Below are 22,068 nucleotides of genomic sequence, written 5' to 3'. Positions count from 1 at the left end.
ATAAAATTGTTAGACTATCATTAATCACTGGAAGACCACGCTTTTTTTGAATATGTTGAATCTCGGATCTTAGCCAAATACATTCTCGACTTGCTTCATGAATTGCAATGATCTCTGAGTGATTTGAAGAGGTAGCAGATAGTGTTTACTTGATAGATCTCCATGATATAGTAGAATTTTCATAAGTAAATACATATCTAGTTTGAGATCTACCTCTGTGTGGATATGAAAAATAACCTGCATCCGCATATCCAACTAATTGCTGACTTAATCCATGTTGATAAAATAATCACATATCAACCGTACCTCAAATGTATCGAATAACATGTTTAATGTCATTCCAATGTCTTTGAGTTGGTGTGAAACTATATCTTGCAAGTAAATTAACTGAAAATGCATTATCAGACTAAATGCAATTTGCAAGATACATCAAGGCTCCAATTGCACTGAGATAAGGTATTTCAGGACCATGAATTTCTTCATCGTCTTCACAAGGACGAAATGGATCTTTCTACATATCAAATGATCGAACAACCATTGGAGTACTCAAGAGATGAGCTTTGTCATGTAAAAGTGCTTCAAGACTTTCTCTATATAATTTGACTGATGAATGAGAATTCTATTTTGCAAATGTTCGAGCTGCAGGCCGAGACAAAATTTCGTTTTGCCAAAATCTTTCAATACAAATTCATTCTTTAAATATGTAACAGTTCTTCTAATATCTTCAAGAGTTCCAACAAAATTTAGATCATCAACATAAACCGCAATAATAATAAATCTAGAGTCTAATTTCTTAATAAAAACACATAGGCATATTGGATTATTCTCAAATCCTTCTTTCAATAGATATTCGCTAAGGCGTTTATACCACATGTGTCTGGATTGTTTTAACCCATATAAAGATATTTGAATTTAATAGAATATATATTTTTGGATGTATTCAGATTAGAAGTTTCAGGAATTTTATATCCTTTAGGGATTTCATATATATGCCATGATCCAATGATTCATATAAATATACAGTAACCACATCCATCAACTACATATCCAATCTTTTTGTAACTACCAAACTAATCAAAAATATGAATGTGATTGCATCCATAACAGAAGAGTATGTTTCCTCATAATCAATCCCTGGTTTCTGCAGGAAATCTTGTGCAACAAGTCGTGCTTTATATCGCACAATTTCATTGCTCTCATTACGCTTACGCATAAATACTCATTTATATCCAACAGACATTGCACCCTTTGGCGTTTGTACAATTGGTCCAAAGACCTCTCGCTTTGCTAGAGAGTTTAATTCAGTTTCAATAACTGATTTCCATTTGGGCCAGTCATTTTTATGTCGACATTTTTCGACAGTTCTTGGCTCAATTTCTTCATTACTTTTGGTAATGTCAAGGCCTATTTTATATGAAAATATGTTATCGACAACAATTTTATTTCTATCCAAACTTTCTCCAGTACTCATGAAATGTATCGAGATCTCGTTATTTTCAGGTATCTATCCCTCTTCAAGGGAAGACATTTCATTAAATACCTCTTCAGGAGGTTCTTTTTCAGGAGATTTTCTCTCTTCAGGAGCATCAATTACTTATATGGCTTGTGTTGTGGGTATATACTCTTCAGGAGTACCAAATTTATTTTGTATTTTTCTCTTTAGATGAATTTTATCTTTTGTACCAATAGGTCATCCACGCTTAAGGTGTATCTTAGACTGACTTATTGTTGTTTTGATAACTTGTCCTTCAGGGACTGCAATCCTTGCTGGAATATTAACAGCAGGAATATATGATTTTACCACACATTTAGTGTCAATAAATACATCCGGTAATTGATTTGCAACACTTTGCAAATAAATAATCTTTTGAACCTCTAGTTTACATTCATTCGTACGAGAATCAAATTGGGACAGAGATTTTTTTCCCAAGTAATTTTCTATCATGTTTTAGGCACCGACTTCTCATTACCCAATATTAGAAAAATAGATTTGTCAAAATGACAATCCTCAAAACGTACCTTAAACATATTCCCAGTAAGAGGCTCGAGGTATTTAATAATAGATGAAAAATCAAACCCAACATATATCTCAAGTCTACATTGAGGATCCGTCTTTGTAAGTTGTGGAGGTGCAATTGGAACATATACCGTACATCCAAAAATATGAAGATGGCAAAAATTTGGTTGTTGACCAAATGCAAGCTGCAATGGAGAATATTTGTGATATGCTGATAGCCTAACTCGAATCAACGATGCTGCATAAAGTATAGCATGTCCCTAAACAAAAATAAGAAGTTTTGATTTCATAAGTAAAAGTCTAGCGATTAGTTGAAGCTTTTTAATTAATGATTCAACTAAACCATTTTGAGTATACGTGGGCAACTGGATGTTCAACATCTATTCCTATTAACATGCAATAGTTATCAAAAGCTTGAAATGTAAATTCACCTGCATTATCTAATTGAATAGTTTTAATTGGATAATCAGGGAATTGTGTTCGTAGTTTAATTATTTGGGCAAGAAGTTTAGCAAATGCAATATTTCTAGTAGAAAGTAGACAAACATGTGACCATCGACTTGATGCATCAATTAAAACCATAAAGTATCTAAACGGTCCAATTGGTGGTTAAATAAGCACACATATATCACAATGAATCCTTTGTAAAAATGACGGAGATTTAAAAACAACTTTTGAGAGAGATGGTTTGATAATCAATTTATCCTGAGAACATGCAGAGCATGGATATTCATTGGGTAAGATAATCTTCTGATTATTTGGGTGATGCCTATACAAATTATCAATTATTTGCCTCATCATTATTGATTTTGGATGTTCAAGGCGATCATGCTGCCAAATCATAAATATTTTGGGATCAATGCACTTCTGGTGCATTACCACATGTGATTCAATTGTTCTTATTTCTGTATAATACAATCCAGAAAAGAGAGCAAACAGTTTTTCTAATACGAGATTCTGACTCGAAATTATTTTAGTAATGAGAATATGCTCTTTATTGTCTTCGTTGGTAGTTTCAATATGACAACTATTACGACATATATATTTAAAACTCAATAAATTTCTTCTAGATCATGAAGAAAATAGAGCATCATTAATACAAAATTTGGTGCCATTAAGCAACATAATATAAGTTCCTTCAGAGCCTTCAATTAGATTTGATGAACCAGGTATGGTATGAACGCAGATTTTACTTAATGTTAGATTTTGAAAATATTTTGTATCATTAAGAATTGTGTGAGTTGTAGCACTGTCAGCCAGACATACATCTCTATTATTTATCTCAAAGATAAAAAATTTATCAGTAGGACTCATGATTATACAAAATATATAAAACTTTCATTACTACAAAATATAAAAAATATAAAAAATTTTTACAGTAAGATAAGGAAAATACATTAATTAAAAATGAACACTTCTATCACTAATCAAATTATCAACTCTACTACTAGAATCCTAAAAAAAGTCAGAAACATCAAGATTTGTAATATCTTCTCCATCTATATAAACTAAAGCATCTAATGGTTCAGCAAAATTTATTTCAAACTTTTTTGTTTTTTCTTTTATAGAAGTTTGGTATAAGTCAACCAAGTGCTTGGTTGTACGACAGGTACGAGACTAATGTCTAGTCATACCACATCTATGACATCTATCTTCATCTTTCTTTAAAAATTTATTTTGAGGACCTTTACCTTTATTTGAGTTGAACCACTTCTGGTGGTACGGTATATATCTATTATCATTCCTTTTAATGTGGTTGCTTCTAAGACCTCCACTTCTATAGTTTTTCCTACCACGTCCACACTCTCGGTTTCTTTGAAAAAATACACCATTCACATCTGAGAATGGTGTAAATCTAGTACCATTCACTTTAGAGAATGATATAGAATCAGTAGGACGTGACTGATAATTTCTTAACAAAATCTCATTATTTTGCTTAGCCACTAGAAAACAAGATATAAGTTTAGAATATTTTTTAAACTTTCGCTCTCGATACTGCTACTGCAGGAGCTCATTCGATGCATGAAAAGTAGTATATATCTTCTCTAACAAGTCATCATCAGTAACTTTTTCACCACATAATTTTAATAGTGAGCTAATTTTAAAAAATGCAGAATTAGACTCACTAACACTTTTAAAGTCTTACAACTTCAGGTGCATCCAATCATGATGAGTTTTTAGGAGGATTATAATTTTCTGGTGCTTATATCTCTCCCTTAAATCATTCCACAAAATAAGGAGATTTTTCACCGTGAGATACTCAATTTTTAATTCTTCATGAAAATGGTACCGAACGAAAATCATTACCTTAGCGCTGTCCTGCCAGTCGCCTTGATTTCCTTCTTTAATCGTATCTCCCAAGTCCATCGCATCCAGATGGATCTCGGCATCAAGGATCTAATATAAATAATTTTTTCTAAAAATGTAAAAAGCAACAAATTTCAATTTTGTAAGATTTGACATTTTCTATATATATATAAATCAGGAATATAAGTATGTTTATATTGTAAATAAGAAATACATTCACAAAATTATGAGAATAAATATAGAGTTTCATCAAGTAATAATAAGTAATGTAACATTTCATATTCATTTTGGGAACTATAAATAATATATTGAAAAACTTACTTGAAGTAAAAGACTACTAGTTTCAAAATCATCAGAACTTTCGTGCTGATAACGTGTTATGAAATTAAAAGAGAAATGATATTGCAAGAAAAATAGGATATTACAAGAGAAAAAGTTGTTATTTAATACAAAACTTGATCATATACAAGTGAATTATACCTATATATATATGAGTACGAAGGAGTTTAGGTATAGCTTAAGTCTTAATTAATGACTCAATAGTCTTAATTGATAACTAAAAATGATCTTAATTGATAGCTAAATTTGGTCGTACAAATAACTTTATAACAAATACTACTTTTTTTTTTAATATTTAAATAGAATAGATAGATTCAAGTTAGCAAGTTGATTGTCTATATGGGACTCAGCCACAACAAGGAAGAAGTGAAAAACCGTTCCTAGACGGCCCGGCCCATTCACAACCACAATGTTTTCTGCATCTTTTGCAAACATAGGGCCCATATAGCTAGCTGAGCGGGAACCTCTGTTGTTTCCTCCTCATCAATAAATGAAAAATTGACCACACAAACAGCCTGGTCTTTTCGTTCCCTCAATCCTACGTTTTTAGGATCATGTTACAGGGACCGATGCTCTACCGATAAGATAATCTAACAGTTGCTTCATTTCAAAATATTTTTATTCTTTTCTTTTATTTATTTTTTTAATATTTTTAAATATTATTTTATAAAAAAAAATATAAAATCAATAATATTCACTTACTTAATCACTAAAAAAAATAAAAAAATAAAAATTGGTAAATTATTGATACACCATCGATTCGAACAACATTTTCCCTGTTTTTAACTAATTAAACTTGTACCTCCACTTCCATGACATCTCCCCAAGTGGAGGCCATCCTTAGCATCATACAAGGAATTAAGGATTGTATCATAAAACTCAAAATAGGAAACAAGAATACAATTGTAAAAGTACAACAATAGTCAATCATTTATTAAACTTTTTATACAAAAAAACAAAAGGTAGAACCCATTATGAAAAATTCTTTTATTTTAATCCTACATTTTATAAAGATTTGTGTATTTGAGAAACTGAGACTTATCCCTAACATTATACATACTCAATTAGAGCAAGCGGAACAAAACAACATTTGAATAATACACTAAATGGATTTTAAAATCACTACTTCAGTACTTCTTTTGTTTATTTATGAGTAATATTATATATAATCATTTTTGTGTATTCTTTGCGCACTCCACTGATATAATTGACTATTTTAATTTTTTTTTAATACACAACCAATTACATAAATATAATGTACAAAATAATATATAAAAATGACTGTAAATAAAATTTTTGCTTATTTACCTAGATTCTATTTATCGGACACATCGTCCATTTAATTGTTTTTTATCTTTGCAGTGTTGAAGTCTCCCATCCCTCCCGGCCTCTTGTATTCCTGTCTATAATTTAGAGAAATCTTGCTTAGAGGAAAAAAAGCTAATCACATATGTTTATTCCCCCACCTTCCCGTGTTGATGCCTAACCCAGATGCTGCAAGCAGGAATACAAGAGCCCTGAACCTTCCTGTTCCACAAGTAATCATGTGAATGTGTCCCCCCCCCCCCCCCCCCCCCCCCCCCCCCCCCCCCCCCCCGCCGGCCGGTTTCAATGGTCTGTCACAGATGCATGTATTACCTCTATATATATATATAATATGAAAAGGGAAATTGAGGCCCATGCTGGCAGTGGCCACCCCTCCTTTTTTGTTGGGTTTCTCCATTCCCATTGTGGTTTGAACTTTGAAGCTCTTTATCCCATTAAAAATATATATATATATATATATATGGCAGCTCAGCTGCATGCATGCCTGCCGCCAGCTATATCTTATTGTCCTCGTCTATACGTTGCTTTCTCAGTCTGTCTGACGACGAGATCCCCCGACTCCACAAACGCAAATAACCAAACATTTGTCAATGGACGTACCTACACATCCCTCTCTTCACACACCCAAACATTCACAACAAAACACTTACCATCAATGCATCATAGTTATTAATAACCGTCGAAACCATTAGTTAGGATGTCACTCAATTCACGTGAATAGGTCCAAAAAACCTGATCACTCTCTCGTGGTGACCTCCTCTTCAAGTTTTTTGACCCCAAAAAATCTATTTATAATCCTCCATCCATATTGACACATTTGCTCTAATTATAATAAATAGTTATTGTGTTTAGACACCAACTTAATTGTATGCAAACAGAGCTCAAAAATCCCATCAAGATGTTTTGACCCAACAAGTTTCCATCAACATGTTCATGACTTGGGAACCACCAAACAAAAAGTCATCCAATTAAAGAGAAAAACACCAACTTGATGCAAAATCCCATAATTTCTACCTCTCAACGTTTAATTATTGATGAAATAAACAGTGATATATATCATGAGTTGGCAAAGGCTGCTCAATTAAATTAGTACATTGGAGATCATATTGGTGTGTGGTAGTTGAAATCAGTTTAATCCGCATTAATTTATCTCATATTAATTATTAATCAAATTTATTATTTTTTTAATTTTATATATTAAAAAAATTAAAGATATCTCTATCTATTTTGTAACATTTAAATATATATTTTAATAAAATTTAAAAAATACTATTTTTCACAAAAACAAAACTCAAATCATTTGATATATCTTCGTAAGATCCCACAGTTGGGAGATGAGTTTACATAAACTTTTATATATATATTCTCTACAGAACACCGCCCACACTGGAGTCTGCAGAAGCCGTGAGGCTGAGGGTAGTGATTAAATATAGGAGTGATTCATTCACATCTCTGTCAAACACATTATTGCAATGCAACGGTTGAGTACAAAAGCTGCCATCTTTGGTATAGTATTATTAATTTTAGGTTACGTGATGTAATCATTGTTACCACCGAATAAAGTTCTTCATCAAACTGATTTGGTTGGAACCCGCTGGTACAAAGAGAATTTCTACAATTCAAAGTTTAATTCTATGTCTCAAATGCCTTTTCAATTTATAAATTTACCTAAATTTTAGTTTGCATTTGATTTCTAATCGTGAAATGGATAAATGTTATATAAATAATTTATATAAAAATAAATTAATTTTTTAATAATAAATTTTATTTTTTTTCAAAATAATTATACGACGCTTATAGATTTTACGATTGTATATAGAAGATATTAAAAGTGGATGAAGAAGTGACATTATCCAAACAACTCTGCTCACATAACGAGAGAGAGATCCTTGCTAGGAAATTTATGTAATAATTGAACTACAATAAAAGATAAAAATCTAAATCTAATGGAGTTAATTAAAACGTAAATAGCTATAGTAGTTTGATGAAAATCTGCTTCGTTTTCCTTTTGATTGCACAGACAAAATATGCAGCCAGGACAGGTGGCAACCTCAATTATAAGGACTACAAATGATTTAGGTGATGTGTAGGCTCAGGACAGCCAAGCAGAGGACCCATCTCTTATTGTGTTGTTTCATATATGTAGATTTCAAAAAGTGAAATCTACTTGAAAGATTAGGGTATGGTTGAATAACGAGATATGATTAGCATTTTGTTAGTAATAATCAAATAATTCTTAATAATAGTAAAATAGTTTATTATAAATGTTTTTGAATTTTGGAAGATGAAAAAAAAAAATATTATTATTTTTTACGTTAGATGTTTTACGTTAGAATATAACTTTTTAATATTATTTTAATTTTGATAGTTAAAATTTTATTATTATTTTTTGTATTTTGTTTAAAAGTTTAAAAAAATTATAATAATTAGTTGAAAACGTTAAAATTTTATAATTGAAAAATATTTTATATTTGAGTGATTTTTTTTTTAAAAAAAAATTAGGAAAATTTTAAACATGAAATGAGATTATCTTACTTCCTAAACATGGTCTTATTCTTTTAGAACACTTTATATAGACCCATGTGAGTTTTGTAAACTTTAAATTTATATCTAGAATTGCATAAAGCCTAATGGGTTGATCTTTTGACACCTCCAATCACACACAGTCATCTCATGATTCTTTCAACAACTTTATGCATAATGTTATACCCCTATTGAATGGTCCCCTCTATTTCATCAGTGTTTCTTTTTTCATTTAAATTTTAATAGCTAACACATCAGTATGGTTATGTAAGTAGAATTATAAATATAAATAACATTTTCCATATTAATTTCTTATTAAAATAAAATTACAAATTTGATTGTCTGATTTTGCACCGCATCCTAATATTAGATTTCTCAGTTATGAAACCTCTTGAATTAGAAGAAAGTCGCTCACAATCATTATTTTCTCCTCTTTTTTCCTTGCGTTAGTTACATGACATGACATCCGAAAGATCCCTTTAGGCCTGGGTGTCGCCCACAATGACCTTTTTGACTTTGTCAAAAAAGCCAAACCCTTCGCATATTATTGCCAACAACCGAAATCCTTTCTCACGTCGAAGCATCATTTTCCTCACTTTTTTCCTGTGGCTGTGAAGCAGAGAAAGCATATAAATTCATGAACACAATAATAAAGCGAGATAGCAGCCACGCAACCGCCACCTTCAGTGGATGTATGTGGAGGTGGCCCCTTACCGACAACCCATTCAAACAGGATTATCAAAACACTTGCACATCTAAAGAATGAATATTAAACTTCATATATATATATATATATATAAAGAATCCAACATCAACTCTAATCAACCACCTCCAATCGATTCCCTTTTCTAAAAAAGATTAATGTAACCAAAAATAGAAGAGAATAGTACAAAGGTTGAAGAAGAAAAAATAGTTGTCATTGCCGTGTCCTTTGTAGCCTGGATCCAATCATTTTCAGCTCAAAGTTCTTCACAGACCCAGCAGCATCTCTCATTGTGGTGTCCATGACATATGGGGTTTTTTCGAATACGATCTCTGTCGAGTTTATTAGGTTCCGGCATGGTTCGCGCCGGACTGCTATGGTTCCATGGTAATGGAAGTATTTGATTCGGCCCTCTGTTTCATGAGTTGTTTTACCAGCGAGGTTTTGTGACATATGTACCCCAGTGGCATATACATTGCGCGGTTGCACAGCGTATTTGCGGTCCCTCCTAATTCCTTTCACCACATCCCTATATACAAGCTTTTCGAACCCCCACCTCCTGAAATTTGGACATCACAGAATATTACAAGACAAGGATGTGAAGAAGATGTATTTCAATGCCAAATGCAGTCATCATCAAAACAACTGTGAAGTCATAGACAAATAATATCTTGATTGTTTCTGAAAACAAATCATCTTGGCTTTTCTGTTGTACACGATCCACCTCAAATGGAACCAAACAATCAACCGTCCAGCAAAAATCATTGGCTAACATGGCTCTTACAATGAAACATGAAAAAAAAATATAAAAAATAAGTTCTACGAACGACAATATAGATGGTTTAGCCTACGACCCTCCTATCAAGAAGTCCCGAAAAATCGTTCCCAACCTCACTATTTTTATTTTCTGGTTCGGCATCAGTCTTTATCTCAAATCAGTAACAACATAATTGAATTGTCACGGATGTCAAACCTTTTAAAAAAGCATTCAAGTGCCTTTCATTACACTTGGGGAGCAGTCTGTTTCCAAAAATCATATTATACTTAATTATTTGACCCTTTGGCCTATCTTACATCTTACGCCAGGAGAGAACACCTTTCATTGAAGGATTGTTCCCTAAAATAAAAAGGAATCTTTAAAAAATATGAGTAATATACTACTTTTAAGAATTAACAAGATCCCAAGCATGCATGACATACAAAACCCACCCAACTTCCACATACCCTAAAACAACCATGAGAAGGAAGAATCAATTTCAATCCTACACGAAAGTTCCAATGGTTCCAAATGTATAAAACACTTTGGTCCATGATATTTTCAACATCAATGCCAAAATGCTCCCGTCACCCAACTACAGCATAATAATGTAAATGTAGTAAGATTAAATATAATTCATAAAAACTGATTATAGTATGAAATACTCAATTGCTAACACAAATAAAGTGCAGCACTGTAAAGGTTGTAAAATCCCTTGTATGGGGGGAAAACTACAACCTATGCTCTCAAACAGATAAACTCCGTGCGGATTGAACTACTAACATGGCAATGTGAGTTCAACACGACAAGTTATTTACTATCAAACAATCTGGATCTATAATTTCCTTCGATAAACGCACCACGCAGATCAATACAAACATCAAATCTTCAATAACTGAAATTCAAAAAGTGTAAAACAATTCTCAAACTACAAGTATGACATTTCCCCTGCCTAGGTGAAATTTAATTGCTCAGGAAGTTGGCTTTTAAAACCTATCCACCCATGGAAAATGTAAAATTGAAGACATTGTAAAAGACGTCAAAAACTGTGTTCAACCCAAGCAATTTCCCACTATTTTCTCAACTTAAATCATGCTAAGAAAAAAAGCAATCAAGAGCAGAGGGCAGGACGCATGGAATGTACCTGTAGGTTCTGCCGGCTGGTTCGTAAAGGCATAGCTTACTGCTCATGGGCATCTGCTCAATGGTGAACTGCGAGTAGTTGGAGAGCGAATCGAGCACCGTTTTAATGGTGCTTTTGGGCGGCACATATATATACTCATCAACATCAAAGAAGAACATCCACTTAGCCATAAACTTGTATCTATGCAAGCAATCATTTACCACCATGAACTGGTTGTGATAGTACCCGTCAAACCTTTCCTGCTCCCTTATATCTTGCAACGTCACAAAGCCCTTTTCCATCCATGGTCTCAACACCTCCAACATCTCCTCATGAATCCCACCCGCGTCGTGTATCACAAAATGCGATCTCTCCCCGAACAATCTAACGTGGTAGGCTATCCATTCCCTCAGTCTCTGGGGACTCAAATTCCCATACAAGGACGAGCCACAATACAGATAATCGTACTTGGGTTTTGAAGTAAACAATGCGAGATTCAAGGATCCGGGAGACTCTGTCAAGGCCGGGATGGTGTCCGTGACGTTGAAGCTGCGGTCACCGCCACCGGAGGTGGAGGCGTAGAGGAGTAATGTTCCGCCGGAGTTGTCGGTATTGATGGGTTGAGAGAAGGTGCAGTTGACGACTACGACAGTGTAGACCCGGCCGTAGCCCCAGTCCGGGAGGATCTTGTAGCCGACGGCGGAAATGGGTTCGGAGGAGTTGAGATGTGGGACCCACTGGCACTGGTAGGTCGGCTTGGCGAAGACGTGGAGGGGCTTGGAAGCTATACCCACAATGGCAAAGGTGTTGAGGCCTCCTCTGTAAGCCCCCATAGTGACGAAGCTGTAGGCGGCCGCGCCGTAAGTATTGAAGCCACGCTTGATAACGCCATTATCAAGCGTCTGATCTTCTTGCCGAAGGGACGTTGACGCCGGCTGAGACGGCGGTGGCGGGGACGGTGAAGAAGGTGGGGGGGCGAGTAGGGAAGAATGTAAGGCAGAGGAAGTAATGGTGGGTGGGGCCATCTCGGTGGTGACGACCCTCGAGATGCAGAAGCGGAGATCGGAGGTGGAGATGGTGAAACGAGAAGGAAAGAACTGGAGAAGGGTGGCCAAACTGCAAAGTATTAGAAGAGCAGTTAACAACAGCTTAAGCTCTGCCGCAAAATTCCACACCCCCACCACCAACATCCTCTTCTCTTTCTCCTTAGGTTTATCCATCAGTCAGTAAAAGAAGAACAGGATTCAGGAAGGAAGAAGAATGGCAGAAAGATTTATCCTATCCTCCTCTGTATCTCCCTGTCTCTCTTTCTGCCTGCCTCAAAAAGTTTCTGTCATTATGTGTGTTTATATTGGAACGAGCACTATTAGCCGTTCTCCCTTCACTGTCATCTGGAATTTTTTATTATCAAAATAATTATATTGAGATGTATCACTTTCCCTATTTATAACAATAAAAATGTTACGTGAAGTAATTTGTGTGTAATCTATTTTATTAATATGGTTGATTATGTGTTAAAAAAATTTATATAATTAATTATATTAATAAAAAGTATAAAGAGTATATTAAATTATTTTATATTTTATACTATTTAGAAAAAAGAAAAAAATAGAAAAATTTTATTTGCAATCCTTATTTGAAAACTGTATATACAGATTATTTATTAAAAAAGAAAAAAATTATTTTAAGAGAGATATTTTAATAATTTTAAAAAGTTTTAAAAATAAAATTACATATACCTGCATTGCAGTTTTTATTTGGAAACTGTATATAACATTTTTCAAAAATTATTCATTATTTATTTTCTCATAGTCTCATGATGTAATATTAAATAATAGGTTTACGAATAAAATATAATAAATAATCCTTAATTATTTAATATCATATTATAAAATAATAAACAAATGATAAAAATTAAGATAATAAAAAACATTACTCTGTTTGTATTATAATACATAAGCAAGTTTGTTCTACAATATTAATCAACTCTAATCAAATCGATTATAATTTTATATTTATAAGTAATTCATTTAATGAATATATAAAAATTAAAAAATTAAAAAAAAGTGAGTTTTGTTTTAATTGATTCAAATTTGGACTGTCTGTTGAAATTACACTAGTAATTGTGAATTTGATTTTTGGTATTTAACAACATTTACCCTTAAGCTTTGTAATGTGATTCAGATTTATATCGTAGTAATATTAGATATAGTCATACAAGTATCGCATAATTTTTTAACAAAAATAAAATTTATTTTTTATATAGATCTTTATTTACTTATTTTTTTTTTCAAAAAATTATGCTACACTATATATTTTATAATTATAAATATTATTTTTCTTTTCACTCACACGAAGAAACTATAAATTACATGCCAAAATAAACAAATAAAAAGTTAAAAACCAAATTTGGAAGGGTTTAGGCCTGAACCATGTACAATGTATTTTATTATATTCACTTAACAAAGATGTTGTCGGTTATCGAACCGTTATATTTGTTTACCCATTAAAAGAAGGAGAGTGCTACGGCCAACCGCTGGAGGATCTCGCTGGGTAAAAAAAAAATTATTTTTATTTCTTTTTTTATATCATTTTTTTAATATTTTTAAATATCTAAAAAAATATAAAAAATTCACAATAATATTAAATAATTTTTACTTAATTATTAAAAAAAATTGGGAGCGGTAGCCCCCAACAGAAATCTAGCATTTTCCTTAAAAGAAACAAAACAACATAAACTTCAAGAGGGAAATAAATAAATATTATATAAAACAGATGATAAAGTTACTATTTTATTTTTTTATATATTTATATTTTAAATAAAATATTTAATATTATTATTTTTATAAGTTATTTTATAAAAATATCTTATATTTAAAAATAATAATAGATACCGTTTTAAAATTCACAAATTTAAAGCATTCTTTTTTTAAAAAAAGTAAGATGACTATTAAAAAATAATTTTTTTTATAAAAATTCTAATTTTTTTAAAAAAATAATAAACTTTAGAAGGGTAAATATTATTTTTATATTTAAAATATAATTATATAAAAAGTTATAAAATAATTATGTATTTATTTTTATTTTTATATATATATCTAGAGAGAGGGTGGGGGCCGGCTCTATAAAAAACCTCGCCTCGTGCCAAAAGAGGCGTCTGGAGTCTCGTCTCATTTCCCAATGAATTTATTTCTTTCGTTCTTGCCACCATACCCCCTTTACTTTGCACAGTCTTCTAGTTTTAACTTTATGTTATTGTGAAAGGCAATAATGAAAGATGAATTGGAATAACTTTATGTTATATATACTGAGTCACTGACAGTGATAAAGACCTTCATTAAATATTTGTAATACTACTTTATAATATGTAAGTTTGCTTAGGAAACAAATAAAAAAAAAAAAGAGGCTGGATCTAAAAATTGTATGGAATCTCATGGATGAATTTATAAAAATGATTAGTTTTCTTGATATTTTGAATAATATAATGTCAATATCAAAGGACAATAATATTGAGTAATTATCGAGATTAACGTCTCGTTTAGATATAAGAAGTATTTCATCACATTTCCGTCATTATAATTTTTTTAAATTCTCATAAAAAATATCATTAATAATTTAATTTTTTTAATTTTAAAATAATAATAATATTAAAAAATAATATTTTATTTAATTTTTAACTTTTATTTTAATTTATTTTATATCAATTCATTATCTAAATAATATCTTAAATTAAATGCTGAATTTCTAGCTTGATGGAAAATACTGAGCATAAATTTGATTTGATAATAGTAGAAAAAGCTGAAACTTGCCATGACGTGTAGGAAAGTTTATAATTTGAGAATGGACAGTGAAAGAAGAAATTATAGGTAGCTACTTTGACAGAAGGATTTTTAGAGGATGATAACGAGAATAAGGCCCTTTTATTTTAATTTTTACATAAAATATAATAAATAATTTAATTTTTTTAATTTTTAAATAATAATATTATTATTAAAAAATAAAATTTTATTCAATTTTTAATATTTATCTCAATTTACTATTAAAACATACTTAAATTATAAAAAGATAATGATGACAGTGATTCTAATAAAAAAAAGTTGTAAAAAATTACATATTTAGAAAGAGAATTTAGTAATATTCAATATTAGGAATGATTTGATGGGTTTGATTGGATTTAGAGATAAAAAAAGATGATTTTAGATAAAAGTTAAAATTTAAATAAAATATTATTATCATTTTGAGAGTTAAAAAAATTGAATTGTTTATTATATTTTATTTAGAATTTTAAAAAATTATAATAATGAGATGAGATGAAATAAAATACTCTTTAAATCTAAATGAGAGGTAACATTTAGGCAGTGATATCAAATATTTTTTAAATAATAATAAAATATTAAATAATAATAAATAATAAAAAATATATAAAAATAATAATAAAATAAAATAAAAATAGTAGAATATTTACTCAATCCGGGGAGGGGCATGATGCAAACAGATTCCCAATCATAAAAGGCCGTGACAGTTTACGGAATACGGTGTCTTCTGTTGCGCTGTGCTGTCCTTCCGGCTGGTCTGTCTTCGGTCGACACAATAATAATATTATTATTATTATTATAATAAAGATTGTAATGAAAATAACTGTTTTTTTAATACTGTTGGACGCGTGGCCGCGCCAGCCAGGTGGACCACATTAGACTTTAGAGTCCCATGTTTGGACGGCCGATCTTTTTCTTACGTATAATATGAAATGATATAATAATCGGCGAGGCTGAGAGAGGGGCACACCGCCACGCGGAATCAATCACCGATTCTTCTCCATGTTAAAATCATTTCAAAAACACGGAAATGGAATGCACCGAAAACTTGACCCAATTAACGAACTAAACGACTTTATTCCTAAGAAATTTCAAAGATTTATACGAGTGCATGGCAACGAAACTCCGCCTGTGTTACTTTGTCTATGCAGAAAGAAAACAACGGTTTTTACGGCTACGACGCGTTTATATCGGCTATTAGTAAAGCACAGTAGATCTAGTCGCCGGTCGTCGGGCCATGAGTAAAAGGTGTGGAAATTTTGTGAACTACCGTACGCGGTTTGTACAGTAAATTAATTTTATATAAAAAATAAAATTCTATTAAAATATTAATTTTTAATATTATTATAATTTTAAAATTTGAAAAAAATTAAATTATTTATTATATTTTATATAAAAATTTAAAATAATTGTAATAATTAAAAAAAAAAACATTTTCACCATCCAAATGAGATTTAAAGTTTTATAACCACTTGTATATTAATTTAGCTAAATTTTTAATTTACGATATTATTTTTTTATTATTATTAACAAATCATCTAAAATCATCAAAACATCTAAACATAGCTTAAGTTTGTTATATGAATAATGAAAATTTATATAAAACAGTAGGGGAAAAGGGACACGGAATGCAGAAAGAAAGGAGAGGCAGCATGCATTCAACGGAAAACGAGAAGAAGGGAGAAAAGGGTTCGAGAGAATTCATGTAAGATTTAAAATTGAATTCAAATCCCATCAATGGTAGAATTGAATTTAAGTATTTAGTTAATATTATTATAATCAGACCTGAATTCAAATATCATATTTATCATTTAAAATTATAAACAAATGCTAGTATTGTTAACTTCAAAACCACGTCGTAGTGCATTATTTTAGTACGGAGGAATGAGATCCTCGCCATTTTTTTCGATTAAATTAAATAATCTAACTCGAAGGGATAGATACAATATAAAACTTTTTATTAATATTGATTCCACGTAATCAACTAATATTGTTGCTATCTCATCTTCGAATATTATCTTTAAAAAATTTTAAGGTTCGGTTTGGATAATAAGTTGAGATGAGATAAAAGTTAAAAATTAAATAAAATATTATTAAATTTTTTTTAATATTATTATTATTTTGATATTTTAAAAAATTGAATTATTTATTATATTTTATGTTAAAAATTAAAAAATTATAATAATAATATGAAATAAAACACTTTGTGTATCCAAACAGGGCCTAAACCTCCATATTTGTCATGCTACTGAGTATTCAGTATAGGCAGACAAATCATGCATGAAATCTTAATAATTCATTTAGAGCAATACTATATACAATCCCCATTTAGAAACTGTAATGTAAGACTAGACAATTTTATCTTTAAATTTTTTTAAAATTATAAAAATATCTCTCTTAAAATAATATTTTTTTCTCATTTAATAAAGGGTTTGCATATACAACTCCTACTGAAAGACTACAAATAGAATTTCTAATTGAGATATTGAAATGATTCATCATCATAAGCACAAAAATATAGTTTGATAAAAGAGAAGCAGCTACCCAAATGAGTTTCCTTTACATAAATGCCAAGTATGATGCAGCATGGATGGACAAAGGAAGGAATGAGGAGTAAAAGAAGTAGATGGATAGACTTGAAAGATTGCAGCTAAATTTGCAACTCCTCCTACTTCAAACATCAATGCTCCCCTTGATCAGATAATTGCAACCAAAGTTAAGAATTCCTCAACCACTTTACGTTAGCATTTATATATATATAAAGCTTTGGTCATCCTAGCGACCTAGTAGCATTAATTATAGTAACTCCATCTACGGTCGTACCATAATTCAATGAGGAAGGAAAGTATATACTGTGGTTTTGGTTTTCAAGAAGCTCTAATGCACAGTATTTGTATAATGATTGTTAATAATGATCATCCTTTGTAAGTAATGAAAGAGTTTGCATGTGATTGATCTATAATTAAATAGAAAATTGATTTTTGTAAGTTTAGGATACACCAGTGCCGCGTAAATATTTTGAAAAAATTCAAGATCACTCGCGTAATTTTTTTTATTAATAATATATTTCACTTTTTTTTAAAGATATTATACGAATTTTAAACACTCAAAACTTGTATATATTAGAGCATTACATAAATATTGAACATAATTTTACATACAACCGTAAAGTACATAGATGTCACATAATTATTTTAAAAAAGAGTATAGTCCACTATTAAAAAATTAATTTTTTTTATGTAAATTTTGTATTTTATTCACTTTTTTTAAAATGATTACGTAGTAATTACATAATTTAGGATTGCAAATATATTTTCTGAAATAGAAAATATAGAAGCAATTTGGCAGTTTTTGGTAATTTTATATTCCCTACATTATCGAACGGGTTCATGATGCCAGTGAAAATGGCATGCAACAACAAGTCACATATTTTCCAGGAGACCAAAAAACAGAGCAAGCAAGCCACTAGAAAGTGAAAGGAATTGAAGGTTTTAGCCTTATGATGTATGATGTACACGGTAGGGTGGAAACAATTGCATCATGTTAAAAAGCAATTTACAATCTAACTACATGTCATATCAAACTAAATTAATTTACAAATTTCTTGATAGCAAATTATGGAGATAGATATGTTAATATGAAGCCCGTCAGACAAGGAGGTAAGGTAGAGTAAAATAAGAAATCATCTCAAACATTTAAATTAATGTTTTATATAGTTGCAGTATTGGAATGTTAATGTAGGATGGTGCTGAGGACTACTTGTAAAAGAAAATCTCATCCTAGTGAGAGAAAGTCTCCCTTCTCTCTAAGAAACAAGTTCGGCAAAACCGACCGAGGGAGGTGCGCCTCCCTCCTCTCTCTTTTCCAGTTTGTTTTTAGATTTCCCTTCTGCTTTGTTTGTTTTCATGTTTTTATATTGATAATAAAAGCTATGTTTGTTGTACTTCCACGGCCTCCACTAGGCTTGGTTCTCGGGATTCTCAATCATATTTCATGCAGATGGGCGAGGAGAATTTTCACGATGGAGGTAGAAGAACTCGGCTTCGTATGGCCGTGGTTTTGGGTGGCTGAAAACTAAAGACCTAATCCGATGTTCCTGGCTGTTTGGCTGATAGGCGTTAGCTTCCATACGTATAAAATGAAGTAAGTATGCTTGAGAGATGTATGTGGGGTAGCCTGGAAGAATGGTTTGCTGAGGAATGCTTTGGAGGTTTTACGGCATGAGCGGGGGCAAGGCGGCTTGCTCTCAGAGGTGATGGATTGCATGTTGAGTTTGAGTGATTTTCTGCGGAATTATGGCCTCTGTTTTATCCGTGGAAAATAGAGGAGATTTTTGGGATGCATGTCAACGTACATGAGGGGGATAAGGCGTCTTTCTGGGGTGGAGCCCTGCCGTAACTCATGGCGGATTTCTTCATAGATGGTGGTCAGAGAAGGGGGTCAACGAGAGTGTTTGCTTTTTCGATTTGTTTTTCTGTTTTCCTGACTTTCTCATTTTTATAATCTAGTTTATCTTGTTCCTTTTATTGTGGGTTAGCTATTGGGTTACGGTTTTCTCCTTTTATTTTGTTCGTTTCTTCAGTTTTCTTCCAGTATGTAATAAGAGTTACGGTGGCTGAGGCCTTCCATTTGGTCGGTTTCTGGGTGCCTAGATTTGGTCAGTTTAGCCTTTGGGTTTGTTTTTTAGTCTGTGATAAGGGTTTTCGGTGACTGTATGCTTCTAGTGGCTGTTTCTATGGAGATTGTTAGTCCGTTGAGGTGTCCGTTCACTCAATCATGTTTGCTGGTTGCAGGTTATGACAGGACGTAGGGAGGGTGAGGGAAGTTACGGTAAGCAGGGATAGTGGGCGACAAAAGTGGGGAGCTACGTGGGCATTAAAATGCAGTTAGTGGATGGACGTACAGCGTGGACATTCGGTGACTGTGGAGCACTGGGTTTTTTTTCTTTTATTTTTCAGCTAAGTTTGTTTTATTTTGTTATGTCTGTTAGGATTAAATGAGAATAATTTGAAGCAGGTAATTCACTTTCCTCTTTTGGAGGAGGAGGGTAGTGAGTCCCTATCCTTCTTTGGAGGATGAGGGTGAAAAATCTCCCTCCTCCTTTAGAGGGTGGGGGTGAAATGAGTTGTTTTTTCTCAAAGACAAGCCGATATGGACACTTCTATTTTTACAGAGTCTCACATCTCAGAAGACCTGTGTCTTTGGAGAGTTTTATGAAGTTTTTAGACAGTTTCTAGCACAATGAAAGTTGTGTACAGGTGAGCATATAACTGATGAGTAGTTAGCTTGTAATCACGGTTTGTTTCCAGACTTATTGGTCACAACTGTAACTTCATTCATTTATTCATGAATTGAAGTCTATTTCAAAAAAAAAAAAAAAATTAATGTTTTATATACTTTCAAGGATGAAGGAGATCCTTCCTACTTGTCTCTCAAACATATTAAGATTTCTCATAATTTTATATTTACACACTTTCTACTATTTAGAGAGATAATAGATACAGAATATAGACCTCACTGTATTTCCTGTACTCTATACTATCCACGATTAGCATGTAATGTAATGTTTTAAATTTAAAGAAGGTGTGCATCTTTAGTAGTAACATAGAAAGTGTTTAAATAAGTAGTGCTAGTGTGTCATGTATCCTCAGGAATGTTTTTAATTTTGGAAGTGTGGAGCAGAAAAAATAACAACCACATTTTAGGTGAAAAAATAAGGCACCAATTGCCAAGTTGAGTTGGTGAAGTTTCTGAGCAAAATCCCTAGTGCTAGCCAACACTTTTTTCTTGCATTTTCTGTGCATGAGGTTAGCCACTTAACCAATCATATTGGTCAAATCATGCAATCATGGCAAAAGAGAGCATGTAAATTCACACACACTGGTGGTTAATTCGTATATGAGACCCAAATTCTAACTAATCTCTCATCTCGCAAATTGCAGTTATATTTATTGATAAATCTTCCAGATAAATAACTATGGCCTTTACCAGCTCTTTGGATGACAAGATAAATTTGTCCATATTACTCATGGGCTGTGGCCTTGCAGCACAAAATCAAAACTCATTTCATTTATCTTTCTATCTTTACATTTCATAACATAATTAAATGAAAACAAAAATATAACTGAAACCAATGTTGAATCCACTGAACACGTCTTCCTAAGATCAGTGGCAGAGCCACATTGGAGCGGGGTCATGATTTGGAAAAATATATATATATATATATATATATATGTTAATTTTTTGATTTAATAAAATAATATTAATTTATCATGTATTGACTCATTCCTCTAAAAATTATTTTGGCCCATCTATAAAATTTAATATGATATAAAAATGAAATAAATAAAACACATCTCATATAAAATAAAATACATATTTTTATTATAAATAAATTTTTTTAAAAAAATCTACAGTGCAGCAATACAATATGTGGCCGTACAACATTAATATATATATGCGTGAAACCCTAATTAGGGGTTGGGTCAGACTCTTTAAAGAGCTAAACCGAGTAAAAAAAAAAAAAAACAATTCCTCGGGGTTTGCACCTGCATGTCCATAGATTGTTGTAATCTCATCTGCATGTTCATGCAACTCTTTATTGATTTTCTAAGCTCAGACATCTCATGATAGAGTTGTTCCATCTGGCCTGTCAAATTATAAAGGAGTTCCATTTCCGTCCACCAGTATTATTTGATTACCTTAAAAACAAGAACTTCGAGATAACTAACTAGTGGGAAATTTTAGTAGAACTCATTGTTGAGTTATGATTTGTGGAGGAAGGATACTCTTGGCGATTACCCTGGGAGTAAGGTTGAGATGGTAAATGTTGGGGTAGAGATATAGATGTTCTGAGACTAGAATGACGACCAGCTTCATTAACCCGGTAAGTCCATGACCATGATGGAGATGGTAGAAACATTTGCAAGAATGACGAAGATTGATGATCAAAATAATCCCCGCCTTCCTGATCTTGACTACTATTGAGGTTTTCTTCCTCCTCTTCTTCATCTGTCTTATCTTTGTCTTCTTCTTCCTCCTCCTTCTCCTCTTTTTCATCATGATTGTCGAATTCATGTGTATGTCTTTCTAAGAAAGACATCAATTAATCCATTTTGTCTTGGATGCTATCATCTACTCCTTCATTTGCATGTGTTT

The 22,068-nt window shown here is 31.9% G+C and overlaps 1 protein-coding gene across 1 annotated transcript; it reads right to left on the bottom strand.

The window, feature by feature from the left end:
• Positions 1-9,275: 9,275 nt before the first annotated feature.
• Positions 9,276-12,450, bottom strand: LOC122279454 (galactan beta-1,4-galactosyltransferase GALS3-like). The gene is made up of 2 exons (XM_043090135.1): positions 11,117-12,450; positions 9,276-9,774 (listed from the first exon to the last, which is right to left on the bottom strand). The coding sequence occupies exons 1-2, from the start codon at positions 12,313-12,315 to the stop codon at positions 9,429-9,431; spliced, it is 1,545 nt and encodes a 514-aa protein (XP_042946069.1). The 5' UTR covers positions 12,316-12,450; the 3' UTR covers positions 9,276-9,428.
• Between the last annotated feature and the right edge of the window lie 9,618 nt (positions 12,451-22,068).

This window comes from Carya illinoinensis, chromosome 10, assembly GCF_018687715.1.
Source record: "Carya illinoinensis cultivar Pawnee chromosome 10, C.illinoinensisPawnee_v1, whole genome shotgun sequence".
Classification (NCBI taxonomy): Eukaryota; Viridiplantae; Streptophyta; class Magnoliopsida; order Fagales; family Juglandaceae; genus Carya; species Carya illinoinensis.
Note: the sequence above shows the minus strand (reverse complement) of the source record. Positions and strands in the feature narration are given on the sequence as shown.